Source organism: Polypterus senegalus, chromosome 15 (genome assembly GCF_016835505.1).
Source record: "Polypterus senegalus isolate Bchr_013 chromosome 15, ASM1683550v1, whole genome shotgun sequence".
Lineage (NCBI taxonomy): Eukaryota > Metazoa > Chordata > Cladistia > Polypteriformes > Polypteridae > Polypterus > Polypterus senegalus.
This window is the reverse complement of record NC_053168.1, coordinates 62,935,538-62,949,881: the sequence shown is the minus strand read 5'-3', so window position 1 is coordinate 62,949,881 and position 14,344 is coordinate 62,935,538. Positions and strand designations below refer to the sequence as shown.

Genomic DNA, 14,344 nt, shown 5'->3' with positions numbered 1-14,344 from the left:
TCTTGACAAATTGTGAACACTGACACTTTATTTATTTTTTACATACTTTTTTGAAACCTACCAAAGGTTGTCTGGTGCTGGACATGAATGTGTTCATCTTAGAACAAATTAATCTTAAATGAAAAAAATCACATAGATACTCCAAGACCTTTTTGGTTTAACAAATAATTTACAGAAGTAATCTTAGATGTATATAGCACTTTTCATAGTGGTCTTTTCAAAGTATTTTAAAGACATGGTACTTACAATTTTATTTACTTATGCATGTGTATTTAATGTGCCATTATGCAGTAAGGGCTTAAAGAGGTTTAATTGCTCAAGGTCACAGAGCATGTCAGAGACAGGACTGAACCATGTGCTGTACAAGCAAAAATTTGCATGTTAGGCCTCATTGTCTTACATAGATTATGCAAATCATGCACTACTGTCTTTAATGGTTGATTTTATCGTTATTTGTAGCACCAATTTGTACATTTTGTTTGAAATAATATATTTCATTTTAGAGTAAAAAATAGGAAAGTCACACAAAAAAACACAAGAAAGGTGGATTCCATCTGTGTTGTATTAGACTTTGACATGATATTCGAACATTAGTACATTTTGGTAAACTTTTCCTTTATGTGTTTATCCTGATCATTTTGTAATTGCAAAAAAATTTTCAAAAAAAATATTACTTTTCACTTTTTATTTTAATAGTACTATTAGTACCTCAAGTTGATAAGTTGGCAGTCATTAGTAAAAAGCCCTATTGAAGCAGCTTAAGAGGATTTAAAACATAAGTTGGGATCTTTATATTAATAAAGGTCACACTGTTACTCTACCACTGTGAAGGAAATGATTTTTAGATTTCAAAAGCATTCTGATTTAGTAAAACTAAAACTGAGCATAATTTAGTGTGTAGACATTGTAAATGATAGGTGATTGTTTAACCATTTGTGGTCTTAGTTTAGATTTTTTTTCCAACATTAAAATACATTTTCACAGTTAATACTATGTTTTGATTTGTCATCTTTGTTGAGTTACTTTATTGTTACAACTTAATAAACATATCTGTTTTTTAGTTACAGTATCCCTCTTACAACCAATGTAATTTTTTATTGGAAATCCTCACAGGATGTTAATTTGTTCATTATCTTTATAGCACATTTTTGTTAATTGCTTTGACACAGAGTAACATTGTAATTTTTATAATGTAAGATGGTTCTGTGCGCATATGTATGGCTATTTCCTCCCTGTATGATCATTTACAGAAGAGCATTTAATACATGACTTGATGTCATTACCATTATTCAAGAAGATTAATTTTACAAGCCTTGCTATTAATCTAAGTAGCTCCACATATTGACCTGTGAAAGAGCATAATTAAGTAAGTCTAATTAAGTTAATTAATTGTCACACTCAGTTGAGTTCAAAATTGAAAGGAAATTAAACACAAGTATAGATTGTTGCCCACTAGTATTACTAACTTGGTTAAATTTTATATACGGGTAAAGAATATATTCATGTGGTGCAATTTATTTCATGGTAAAATTTATATAAAATATGTAAAACTAAAAGCATCAGCCCAAGAATAAGAAACAGGCTAAACAACTACAGTAAGCGATTCATTTCCATTATTATCAAAATAGTATGCTATAAATATTCATTCACTCCTATATATTATTTTTAATAAAGTTTATTATAACTGATTTTTCTTTGTACTATCTACAGTACAAACTGTGGTATTTTCAATTTTTTCAAATTCATGCTAAAAATATGAAATTCTTAATTTGCAGTCAGAAACTGAATTTTTTTGTCAACTTTTATATTCCAAGTTTAGTAAGACAAATGTGAAAGAACTCAGTTGTATACTTAAATTGATAACATTACATTAAATGTTCATTCATTCGTTCCTTTATTCATTTTCTTCTACTTATCCGAAACTGAATCATGAGGGCAATAGTCTTAGCCGTGAGGCCCTTTCCCCAGCTACATTTGCCAGCTCATGCTGTGGAATCCCAAGGAAATCCCAGGCCATTTGGCAGCTATAATCCTCTCAGCTAGCCTTGGGTCTTCCCTCGAGTCTCCTCCCAGCTTGTCATGCCCATAAAAGCTCCACAGGGAAGTTGTCAGTTGTCAAAGCACATGAACATAGATGAGGGTAGGGACGAAGATTGACTGGCAATCTTGATTTACCAAGAGCTAGTACATCATTCTGGCCTGGACAGAATCCACATTGCAACTCCTGGATCTGAGGCTCCACAACTGGACCAAGTCTCGTTTCTTGTAGCCAGACATAAGCTTTTCCAGTGAAGCTGAGGAGTGTAATTCGCAAATAGTTAGTGCACACCTTCTTGTCTCTCTTTTTAAATATGAGGAACGCCATTGTAGTCTGCCACACCAGAGGCACAGCTCCTAATGGCCATGCAACATTGAAAAGTCATGGGAGCCATGGAAGCCCAACAATTTACAGAGCCTTAACTACTTCAGTGACCTCCTTCAGGAAAATTGACATTGATCCCCCATCAGCTTCTGGCTCTGCCTCCTCCACAGAGGGCATGTCCATCAGGTTCATGAGTTCCTCAAAATGCAGGAAAAGGTCATCTGGTAGTTGAAGTTGAAAGTGTTCTGGACAAGGGCTTCCCCCAGACGTTTCTAGTCCACTCTAGCTACTTGCTTGGGCTTTCTAGGTCACCTCAGGCACTTCCCTCACCATCGGACCCAACTCATTACCAGCTGGTTATCAGTTGACCAGCTCTAACTCTTTCTTCATCCTAGTATCCAGAACATATGACTGCAAATCTGATGATGTGATTTATGTAATCGATCATAGATCTTTGACCTAAGGTTCTCTAGTATCAAGTACACTTATGAGCTGCCTAATGTTCAAACATGGTGTTTGTTATGGGCAAACCATACCTAGCATGAATCTAAAAACATTGCTTGGTTTTAGATCAGATTGGCTGTCCCCAGGTGTCTCCAACAATGCATTGAACAGGCAGGGATTCAATAAGAAACCCACTACCACCTAACACTGTTCCACCTGGCAGCTTCATAGTACTGGAGAGTCCAGCCTCTTTCAAGGGGGTTGGTTCCAGAACCAAATGAGGTGGTGGATGTGAGCCTAACTATATCTAGTTGGTAGAAATTCACCTTGCCCACCAACTCCTGCTCCTTCCCTGCAAGAGACTTGACATTCCATGTCCCAAGAGTCAGAGATTGAGACCCATTTTTAAGGATTGAACAAAAACATCCATATGCACCATTATGCCAACTGAAACATTCTTATAAGTCTCTTAACCTTACTTCCCTAGCATAGCCTCTTAGATAAGTGTGAATGGGACATTAGACAAACTCTTTTTTCATACTGTTGACCAATAAGTAGAAGCAGGGTGTGGTTGTGTGTTTATGTTTGATGATAGGCCCAAAGCATTAAATGTTACCCGTGAAATATTTCTTTGAATTTCTGGAAATTATTAACTATTTCCTTTCTTAATAAATGAAAATATGCTTATGCAGACGTGGACAGTTTCCTCTGTCCAACTATAAAATAATCTTTGTGGTTCCAGAGCGTTAAGTGGCAAGCTGACAGACATGACATTTTAATCATTTTAGTTTAGTTTGTTGCATATTAATAAGCCTTTAAATAAACTGTCTCCTTGTGTGCTAATTAAAAATGAATGCAACCCTTCAAAAACAAATATTAACAGAATTTCAGAATTTAACAGATATGGAAAAAGAACATTTTACTCTTTGTTAAGCGTGATTATATGGACAGCACCAGCCCAGAAATGGTACTGATGATTCTGTGGAGGCAACTTCAATATTAACTTTTATAGCTTCAGAAAAAAATAATACAAACCGGATTCCAAAAAAGTTGGGACACTATACAAATCGTGAATAAAAACTGAATGCAATGATGTGGAGGTGCCAACTTCTAATATTTTATTCAGAATAGAACATAAATCACGGAACAAATGTTTAAACTGAGAAAATGTATCATTTTAAGGGAAAAATATGTTGATTCAGAATTTCATGGTCAACAAATCCCAAAAATGTTGGGACAAGGCCATTTTCACCACTGTGTGGCATCTCCCCTTCTTCTTACAACACTCAACAGACGTCTGGGGACCGAGGAGACCAGTTTCTCAAGTTTAGAAATAGGAATGCTCTCCCATTCTTGTCTAATACAGGCCTCTAACTGTTCAATCGTCTTGGGCCTTCTTTGTCGCACCTTCCTCTTTATGATGCGCCAAATGTTCTCTATAGGTGAAAGATCTGGACTGCAGACTGGCCATTTCAGTACCGGATCCTTCTCCTACGCAGCCATGATGTTGTGATTGATGCAGAATGTGGTCTGGCATTATCTTGTTGAAAAATGCAGGGTCTTCCCTGAAAGAGATGACATCTGGATGGGAGCATATGTTGTTCTAGAACCTGAATATATTTTTCTGCATTGATGGTGCCTTTCCAGACATGCAAGCTGTCCATGCCACACGCACTCATGCAACCCCATACCATCAGAGATGCAGGCTTCTGAACTGAGCGTTGATAACAACTTGGGTTGTCCTTGTCCTCTTTGGTCCGGATGACATGGCGTCCCAGATTTCCAAAAAGAACTTTGAATCGTGACTCATCTGACCACAGAACAGTCTTCCATTTTGCCACACTCCATTTTAAATGATCCCTGGCCCAGTGAAAACGCCTGAGCTTGTGGATCTTGCTTAGAAATGGCTTCTTCTTTGCACTGTAGAGTTTCAGCTGGCAACGGCGGATGGCACGGTGGATTGTGTTCACTGACAATGGTTTCTGGAAGTATTCCTGAGCCCATTCTGTGATTTCCTTTACAGTAGCATTCCTGTTTGTGGTGCAGTGTCGTTTAAGGGCCTGGAGATCACGGCATCCAGTATGGTTTTACGGCCTTGACCCTTACGCACAGAGATTGTTCCAGATTCTCTGAATCTTCGGATGATGTTATGCACAGTTGCTGATGATAGATGCAAAGTCTTTGCAATTTTTCGCTGGGTAACACCTTTCTGATATTGCTCCATTGATGGGGAATCGTGAACGCGACTGAGAGAATGGAACTGAATAAAAAAAAAGACTGAAATCAAATGTATGTTTTATTCTAAAATAGTTAAGTACATGCAATATTATTTGAAAACGAACAGCGTCAGATCGGGTTTGAATACACGCTGCGACGCTGAACTCCCTGTCTATCTACATAGTAATAACAGTAATTGTATTATTATATAGGAGCTTCCCTGTCTGCCTTTTTTATTCAGTTCCATTCTCTCAGTCGCGTTCACGATTTACCCCCCATCAATCTGATAATGCTGTTTTCACATAAAGATGCGCTATAACTCAAATGTGATTTATTTGGAGATGCGCTATAACTCAAATGTGATTTATTTGGAATCGCGCTATACTCGAATGTTATTTATATAGGGAAGAAAGTACAATGTCAGGTGCTCATTCAGTGTAATAGGAACCATAGCACAGAGAGATGTGTACACTGCAACAAGTACACATGTCGTGAATGTAGGAAGGGTGTGTGGAAATTGTTAATATTTGAATGTGATGATTTTATATAGCACGGATCGGAAATCAGCAGTTCTTAGCATTGCACCACGCAAGCTGTCGTATCAACCGCCTACTGTAACTTGCTTTATTTTTTCTTCACTTATAGTCTAGAATAAAAGTGCACTTGTTTTTTATTCTTGTACACCAACATATGTTCCTGTGTTTGAGCGACACGGGCATGCTCAAAAAAATAGACGTGTAATGCCACGAAAAGTGCACGCAGGCACTTCAGTTTGCAAGCACTGGTACGAGAATGCAGTCACAAGTACGCTGCAGAGCTACAGCGCATCTTTATGTGAAAACAGCATTCTCAGATGGGGGGTAGGGAAGAATCCTGAACATGACTGAGAATGAAAAGTGAATAAAAAAAAAAAAACCTAACCTTTACAAGTATCATAAATTACTGGCTGTTACACACTGAAATCAAATGCATGTTTTTATTCTAAAATAGTAAGAATAAGAGCAGTTTACTTCTCAAAACTGAACCATGTGGAATCGAACTCATAACCTTTTGAATACTAGTCAACGGCTGATACTATTATGCTACCGTGGTAGCTGTAGTAAGTATGTGTCAATATGGCATGCTAAGGTGGCTTTTTTCTGCAGTTATATTTTTGAATAAAAGCATACTTGTTCTATTATATTTGTACCTTTTGTACAAGTGTTTGATATTTGGACTTCAGGCTTCATACGTTATATAGTTTATGCTTACATTTTGTCATTTACTACTACAATATGAAAAACGTTTCTGTTTTAAAAATGTGTTTACATGGATTACTGTAGAAACGGAACACACGTGAAATGCGTGTGTTCCAAATAATGATCTATTATTTCCACTCTAAAACTCCACTTCACTCCCAGATAATCAATCAAGGCATGAGCTGGGAGAAGTTTGTGCACGTTCTAAGTCGGTGGGGGGATGGAATCGCCGGCTGCTTGCAGCCTGATTTTTATCAGCACATTTAGATGACAAAAGACGCTGGTGGAGAGCTGTGAACGATTTTAAGAAGCGATTTAAGGTGGGACGGAATTACAAGTTTTTTCGTAGGCTCTGGTAATTCTAGTGTTAATCACTGCAACATACTGCCTGTCAATAATGTTGGCCCTGGTTTTAAAAGTCCTTCCACTATTGTATACAGACAAGCACTTAGTTTTACATTACTTCTGATAAATGCAATTAACAAACTGCACTATAAGTGACACCCATTGCCTAATGAAATTAGTGAAGCCGGGTAACATAACTTACATACATGCATATATACACACACACACCTAAAACGTTCACACAAGGGCTATAACAAGTTGAGTATGCAAGGGCTGTAGCAAGTTAAGTATGCAAGTTGAAATCTGGTATACTCAAAACAGTGCAGTAGAACAGTGACATTCGATCAATTGGTGGCGGTGGTTCCTATGTAAAACTTCGAGCAGCTGCAGTTCAAGTACAATTGATCAAAGATCAGTCCCCCATGAAAGTCTACATGTCATGATTTACTGACATGTGATCGAGTTCGGGAAAGGGGAATGATCTCCACATGAAATTGAGATTACGTACTTTGCTGGTACTCTAAGTTAAAATGGAAGATTACTGTTCTGAAAGCTAACATAGGAAGAACATGCAGCAAGACAGCCTTTGGGTATCAGAATCTGACTCATGGTCTTCATATTCCATATCACTACCATTTTGTAACTTTTATAGGTCTTCCTCAACTATATTTTAATAGGTTTTACACGCTGCTGGTATAATGCTGTGCATTGTACTCTGCATCTTGGTGGAATATGGAATCATTTTCTCAAGTTCAAGTTTATATGTATGAGAAAATAATGACATTTCACTCAGTACTAATTCTGTCATGTTTGCGTTTATTATATATTCTAGTATTGTAAAGTGTACTTACATTTAACTTTACTATATTAGGAACACACATTACAATTTTTACACTGAGCTTTGGACATGGAATTACAACTCCAAAAATTCAAATGATTTCAAACCACACAAACACATTATTATTTAATAAATATTAGCTGTAATTAGTGATGCTGTTGTAAAAGCCAAAAACATTTATATTATAAAAAAGTATCTATTGTAAACATTTGAAATTGTTTTAACAGCAAAATGTTTTAATCCAGACCTAATTCAATATGGATTGTCAGTTACAAGGTACTGTTGTGTACAACCTATTTCAAATCTCAACCTAATATTATATTGTTGGCATTTTACTTATTCATTTTATGATGATAGTGATATGTAAGTGTCTTAAAAAACTGTTTTTTGTGCTAATAAAAAATGCAGAATCCATTTTGATTTATTACATATTATCATAAAAATTCAGAGCACCTACAGTTTTGTGGTTAAAAATAAATAGAAATTTCAGCAGATATTCTAGCTGAAGCACTAAAATGACCATGATTCAATGGTTCAAAAAATCTTTTAGAAAATAATTAATATTTTATGATTGTGCCTGCAGAATATGCATCTGGGGCCCTACAAATACAAGTTCATTTTTGTTTGCCCTGAATTTCTGCGTATGTGTGTTGTGATGGTTTTCATATAATAAAGTTAATTCAAGACAAAGTATTCTTAATGTTACAAGGCAGTTTTAGGATCGGTTCTGTCCGTTTTTCTATTCAAATAATCTAAAGTAATATTTTTGATATTTGTTGGCATTTCTCTTTTGCTGCTACTTATTAGTTGCAATGAGTGTCACCTTTGTTTTAAGGGTGCTTTTCTGTATTTAGCAGGAAAATGTTTACATGTTGCAGGGCAATGTTTTAATTTGATCTCTTTTTGATTCAATGTCTCAAAAATAAAATAAAAAATGGGCCTGTTTTAAATCATAATGTTAACATTTTTTACAGTGTATAGGTTACAGTTTTCGCTCGGTATTATTATAAAGTTTTAAAACTTTAATTTAGATGTTTAAATGTGATTAAATCTTTTGTACCCTGTGGTCCCACTGTTGAATAGAAATATAACATTTATTATTGCTTTAGTATACAATATTTATATTGGTATAATTTGCTAACTCTCAATTAGAGTGATGTTATTTTTACTTTGTCATAACATATATGAAGAGTATTAATGTATTTTACTGACATATTAAGGCATTTGTGTATTTGTTGTTGCCAGAATGAAGCCTCTACTATCAGCAGTGATGCCAGAAATAATCAGGTAAGCATTTACATACCTATATGACAAGCTATTAAATAAATATACTATTGTTGTTGTTGGTTTTTTCTTTTCTTTTCTTTCCAAATGCTGGCTTAAAATCAGCAAACAATTTTGGATGAAAATTTTCAGATGGTGCTGCACTATATGATTATATATCACACTGTTGACATTTTAAAATATCTTCCTGTTAGAGCTTTTCAGTCATTAGATAACCTTTTTTAATATACAGCAGTGTCACATTAACTAGCCTTTGTCTTATTTTTATGATTTAGTGAAAATACTGTTTTAGGTAAATTGTTAAATTAATTTAGCTTAAAAACAATACTCTCTTTTGTTTATAAAAATAGTGAATCTGGGCCAATATATGCTGACTAGGTATAAAGGTTTTAAAAACATTGTTTGTATCTGCATATTTATTTACAGTCACTGTTAGTAAACTGTAAACCATAAATTTGCCTAATTAATACACACCTTATTACATTATTCTAAACCTTTTTTCAATAGATTTTTATTGTGTCAAATCATATGAATTCCTAAGTTTAGAAAACAGACATTTGATAAGTATTTTGTATGCTTAGTAATGGAACTAAATACTAAAATCAGTTCAGGTTTCAAGTTAGGTTTCACTTTCTGTTTTGACAAGCGCTGGATAAGTTACGGCTTTGCAGAAGTTTAATATTTCACAGTAGTTAAAAACCTTCATAAGTTACTGCTTGCGGGATACAATCAGCTTTTACTCACCTAAAGTGCTTGCCTCTTGATGCGGATGATAAAACCCTGCCCTTCTACAGGGTAACAACTCTCAACAGGATACATTTGAATTCTTTTAATTTTAGGAAGTTGCAAATAAGCTTTAATCCTTTTAAAATTTTTACTTAAAACTACTTTTGTTTTAAAAACTGTTTCTACATATTCATACATACATTCATTCTACATAAACATTGCTTTATAGAAGTGTATTTGTGCAGCTTTAAACTTTATTTGTGAATGTATCTATCTATCTATCTATCTATCTATCTATCTATCTATCTATCTATCTATCTATCTATCTATCTATCTATCTATCTATCTGTGTGTGTGTGTGTGTATGTGTATATATATATATATATATATATATATATATATATATATATATATATATATATATACTGTATATAATATATGTAATTATATTATATATGAAATATCAGAATGCTATTTAGAGATTTAAAGTATGTTTAATGGCTACTTATAAAGGTAAGGTGATTATTTTGAGAAATTTCTTGTTATTCCATTTAGGTAAAATACTTAAAAGGTAAACATTTATAAGAGGGGAAGGTTACATGTTAGTATCTTAACTTGAGTTCATAAGCACTTGGAAAGAATGCAGAAAATTTTGAAGTTTTAGTTTAGTATCTCAAACCAGTGCTTTCTAAACTCGGTCCTGGGGACTCACAGTGGCTGCAGGTTTTGTTCCAACCAGATTCATAATTAGTGACAACACCTGATAACACTGATATCATTTAATTAGCTGTTTTTGTTTTTTTTCTCATATTCTAAATTCAGAAAAGCACAGCAGCATGATTTTTACATTTATAAGACATTTAAAAATATTTCTGCTTTTGCTGTAGATTTTAATGCTTAACTCTCTTTTGTTGATTTCATTATATTTTTACCCTTTCTCTGTGCAGTTTCCCCCTCTCGTTGTATCTTATTTATGACAATTAAAAATGAGCAGAGCAGTCACCCAGGCAAACAACACTGAATAATCAAAGGCTGCAACTACTTTAGCGTCAGACCCACTAATTAGTAAATAATGGATTAATTAAACCATTACAACACCTGGAAAAGTAGAATGAAAATCAAGATGAAAAAAATTGTTAAAAAGAAAAAAATACATTATTCCAATATAAACTGCTTGGTACATTTTAATATATATATATTTTTATCAAACTTACAGTTGTTTTCTAATTTCTATATTCTTCCCAAAACATATAACTTGGGAAATAACAGTTCACTTAATTTAAAACAGAAGCTGGTTGAAATAAAAATCTGCAGCCACAGTGGGTCTCCAGGACCAAGTTTGGGATGCACTGTCTCAAACACAACTGCAGCATATTAAAAGTGAAAGTAGTTATTTGTGACATAGACTTGCCTAATGTGTATGTTTTGATTGATCTTCAAATAAGTGCTATTAAACAGAATACACATAACTAAATTGATTATTTTGAAAACTCCTTATTAGAACACATTTTTATTGTGGGGGTTTCTTTCTTGACTACGTTTTACACTTCAGGGTCACAATATAAAACCACTATGAACCACCCTGTAACTACTGATCAGCCCTGCACAGTGGCTTGGAGAAATTATAGCCCATTCCTCTTTTCAGAACTGCTTCAACTCAGAGGTGTTGATGGTGTTTCTTGCATGAACTGCTTGGTTGATGACCATCCACAACATTTCTATAGGGTTAAGGTCCTGACCTGAACTTGCCATTCCAGAACATGAAGTTACTTCTGCTTTAACCATTCTTTAATAGAATGACTTGTGTGTTTAGAGTTGTCTTACTACTGATACTGATGCTCTGTGTAAGAAAGGACAGAGCCGACTATACTGTACTTCCTTAGAAGGCTGGCGTCCTTCAACATCTGCAATAAGATGCTGCAGATGTTCTTTCAGACGGTTGTGATGAGCACACACTTCTACGCGGTGGTGTGCTGGGGAGGCAGCATAAAGAAGAGGGATGCCTCATGCTTGGACAAACTGGTGAGGAAAGCAGGCTCTATTGTAGGCATGGAGCTGGACAGTTTGATATCCGTGGCAGAGCGACGGCCGCTGAGCAAGCTCCTGTCAATCATGGAGAATCCACTGCATCCACTGAACAGTATCATCTCCAGACAGAGGAGCAGCCTCAGCGACAGACTGCTGTCACTCTCCTGCTCTACTGACAGACTGAGGAGATCATTCCTCCCCCACACTATGCGACTCTTCAATTCCACCCCTGGGTAAACGTTAACATTATACAAAGTTATTGTCTGTCTGTTATACTGTACCTTCATTGTTATCACTCTTTAATTTAATATTGTTCTTTATCATTATGCTGCTGCTGGAGTATGTGAATTTCCCCTTGGGATTAATAAAGTATCTATCTATCTATCTATCTATCTATCTATCTATCTATCTACAGTGGTGTGAAAAACTATTTGCCCCCTTCCTAATTTCTTATTCTTTTGCATGTTTGTCACACAAAATGTTTCTGATCATCAAACACATTTAACCATTAGTCAAATATAACACAAGTAAACACAAAATGCAGTTTTTAAATGATGGTTTTTATTATTTAGGGAGAAAAAATCCAAACCTACATGGCCCTGTGTGAAAAAGTAATTGCCCCTTGAACATAATAACTGGTTGGGCCACCCTTAGCAGCAATAACTGCAATCAAGCGTTTGCGATAACTTGTCTTTTACAGCGCTCTGGAGGAATTTTGGCCCTCTCATCTTTGCAGAATTGTACTTCAGCTTTATTTGAGGGTTTTCTAGCATGAACCGCCTTTTTAAGGTCATGCCATAGCATCTCAATTGGATTCAGGTCAGAACTTTGACTAGGCCGCTCCAAAGTCTTCATTTTGTTTTTCTTCAGCCATTCAGAGGTGGATTTGTTGGTGTGTTTTGGGTCATTGTCCTGTTGCAGCACCCAAGATCGCTTCAGCTTGATGGCCGGACATTCTCCTTCAGGATTTTTTGGTAGACAGTAGAATTCATGGTTCCATCTATTACAGCAAGCCTTCCAGGTCCTGAAGCAGCAAAACAACCCCAGACCATCACACTACCACCACCATATTTTACTGTTGATATGATGTTCTTTTTCTGAAATGCTGTGTTCCTTTTACGCCAGATGTAACGGGACATTTGCCTTCCAAAAAGTTCAACTTTTGTCCACAAGGTATTTTCCCAAAAGTCTTGGCAATCATTGAGATGTTTCTTAGCAAAATTGAGACGAGCCCTAATGTTTTTTTTTGCTTAACAGTGGTTTGCGTCTTGGAAATCTGCCATGCAGACCGTTTTTGCACAGTCTCTTTCTTATGGTGGAGTCGTGAACACTGACCTTAATTGAGGCAAGTGAGGCCTGCAGTACTTTAGACGTTGTCCTGGGGTCTTTTTGTGACCTCTTGGATGAGTCGTCTCTGCGCTCTTGGGGTAATTTTGGTCGGCTGGCCACTCCTGGGAAAGTTCATCACTGTTCCATGTTTTTGCCATTTGTGGATAATGGCTCTCACTGTGGTTCGCTGGAGTCCCAAAGCTTTAGAAATGGCTTTATAACCTTTACCAGACTGATAGATCTCAATTACTTCTGTTCTCATTTGGTCTACTTCTCTGTGTCAGGCAGCTCCTATTTAAGTGATTTCTTGATTGAAACAGGTGTGGCAGTAATCAGGCCTGGGGGTGACTACGGAAATTGAACTCAAGTGTGATACACCACAGTTAGGTTATTTTTTAACAAGAGGGCAATTACTTTTTCACACAGGGCCATGTAGGTTTAGATTTTTTTTCTCCGGTTAAATGTGTTTGATGATCAGAAACATTTTGTGTGACTAACATGCAAAAGAATAAGAAATCAGGAAGGGGGCAAATAGTTTTTCACACCACTGTATCTATGAATGTCTCACTTTCACTTGAGTTTCAGGTCATGATTTGATACCCTGAAATGTTCCTGTAGAATTTGCTACTTCAATTCACAATAGTTTTATCAATGATGGCAAGCCATTCTGGTCCAGATGCAGCAAACCAGGCCCAAACTGTTATACTACTGCCACCATGTTTTACAGATGTAATAAGGTTCTTACGCTGAAATGCAGCTTTGTTTTTCGTTAAAAATAATGCTTCTTATTCATGCCAAAAAGTTCTATTTTTAACTCATCCATACACAAGACATTCTTCCAATAGCCATTTGACTGATCTACCTGTATATCGTCTTTAGAAAACTTTTGATAGGCAACAGTGTTGTGCTTGGAGAGTAGTGGCTTTTTCCTTGCAGCCCTGACATTGTTGTTCAGTGTTGTCCTGAAAGTGGACTCACAAACAATAACAGCCAACGCAAGGGAGGCCTTTAGAATCTTGATGTTACCCTGGGGTTGTTTGTGACATGCTGGAATGTCACAAGCCTTTCTCTTAGAGTGATCAGCCACTCCTGGGGAGGGTAACAGTAGTATTGAATTTCTCCCATCAGTACACAGTCTGGCTAATAGTGGTCTGATGGTGTCAGAAATCTTTAGAAATGGGTTTCTGGCCTTTACCAGCTTGGTGAGCATCAACAACATTTTTTTCTGAGGTCTTGATAACTCTCCTTTAATTGAGTCATGACATGTTTTCACAAACTTGTGATGAAGATCAGACTTAATAGTAAAAGCCCAGATTTATGTTCTATAAATAGGGCCTTTCACCCTCACATCTGAGTGTCACCCCATTGATTGAAATCCCTAACACAAATTTCACCTTCAAATGAAATAATAATCCTGGAGGTTCACATATTTTTTCATACACAAATGTGTAACACTGGATCATTTTCCTTAAGGAATAAAAGAATAAGTATAATGTTGTTTTGTGCCATTTGCTTAACTGGTTTTTGTCTGGT

At 35.9% G+C, this 14,344-nt stretch overlaps 1 protein-coding gene across 2 annotated transcripts in view; it reads left to right on the top strand.

Moving 5' to 3' along the window:
• phf14 (PHD finger protein 14) overlaps positions 1–14,344 on the top strand; it is a 249,319-nt gene that overhangs the window by 222,643 nt on the left and 12,332 nt on the right. For both annotated transcript variants that reach the window (XM_039736617.1, XM_039736616.1), the window contains one exon: positions 8,690–8,731. In XM_039736617.1, coding sequence (XP_039592551.1) covers positions 8,690–8,731 — 42 coding nt within the window. The remainder of the gene's footprint in view (positions 1–8,689; positions 8,732–14,344) is intronic.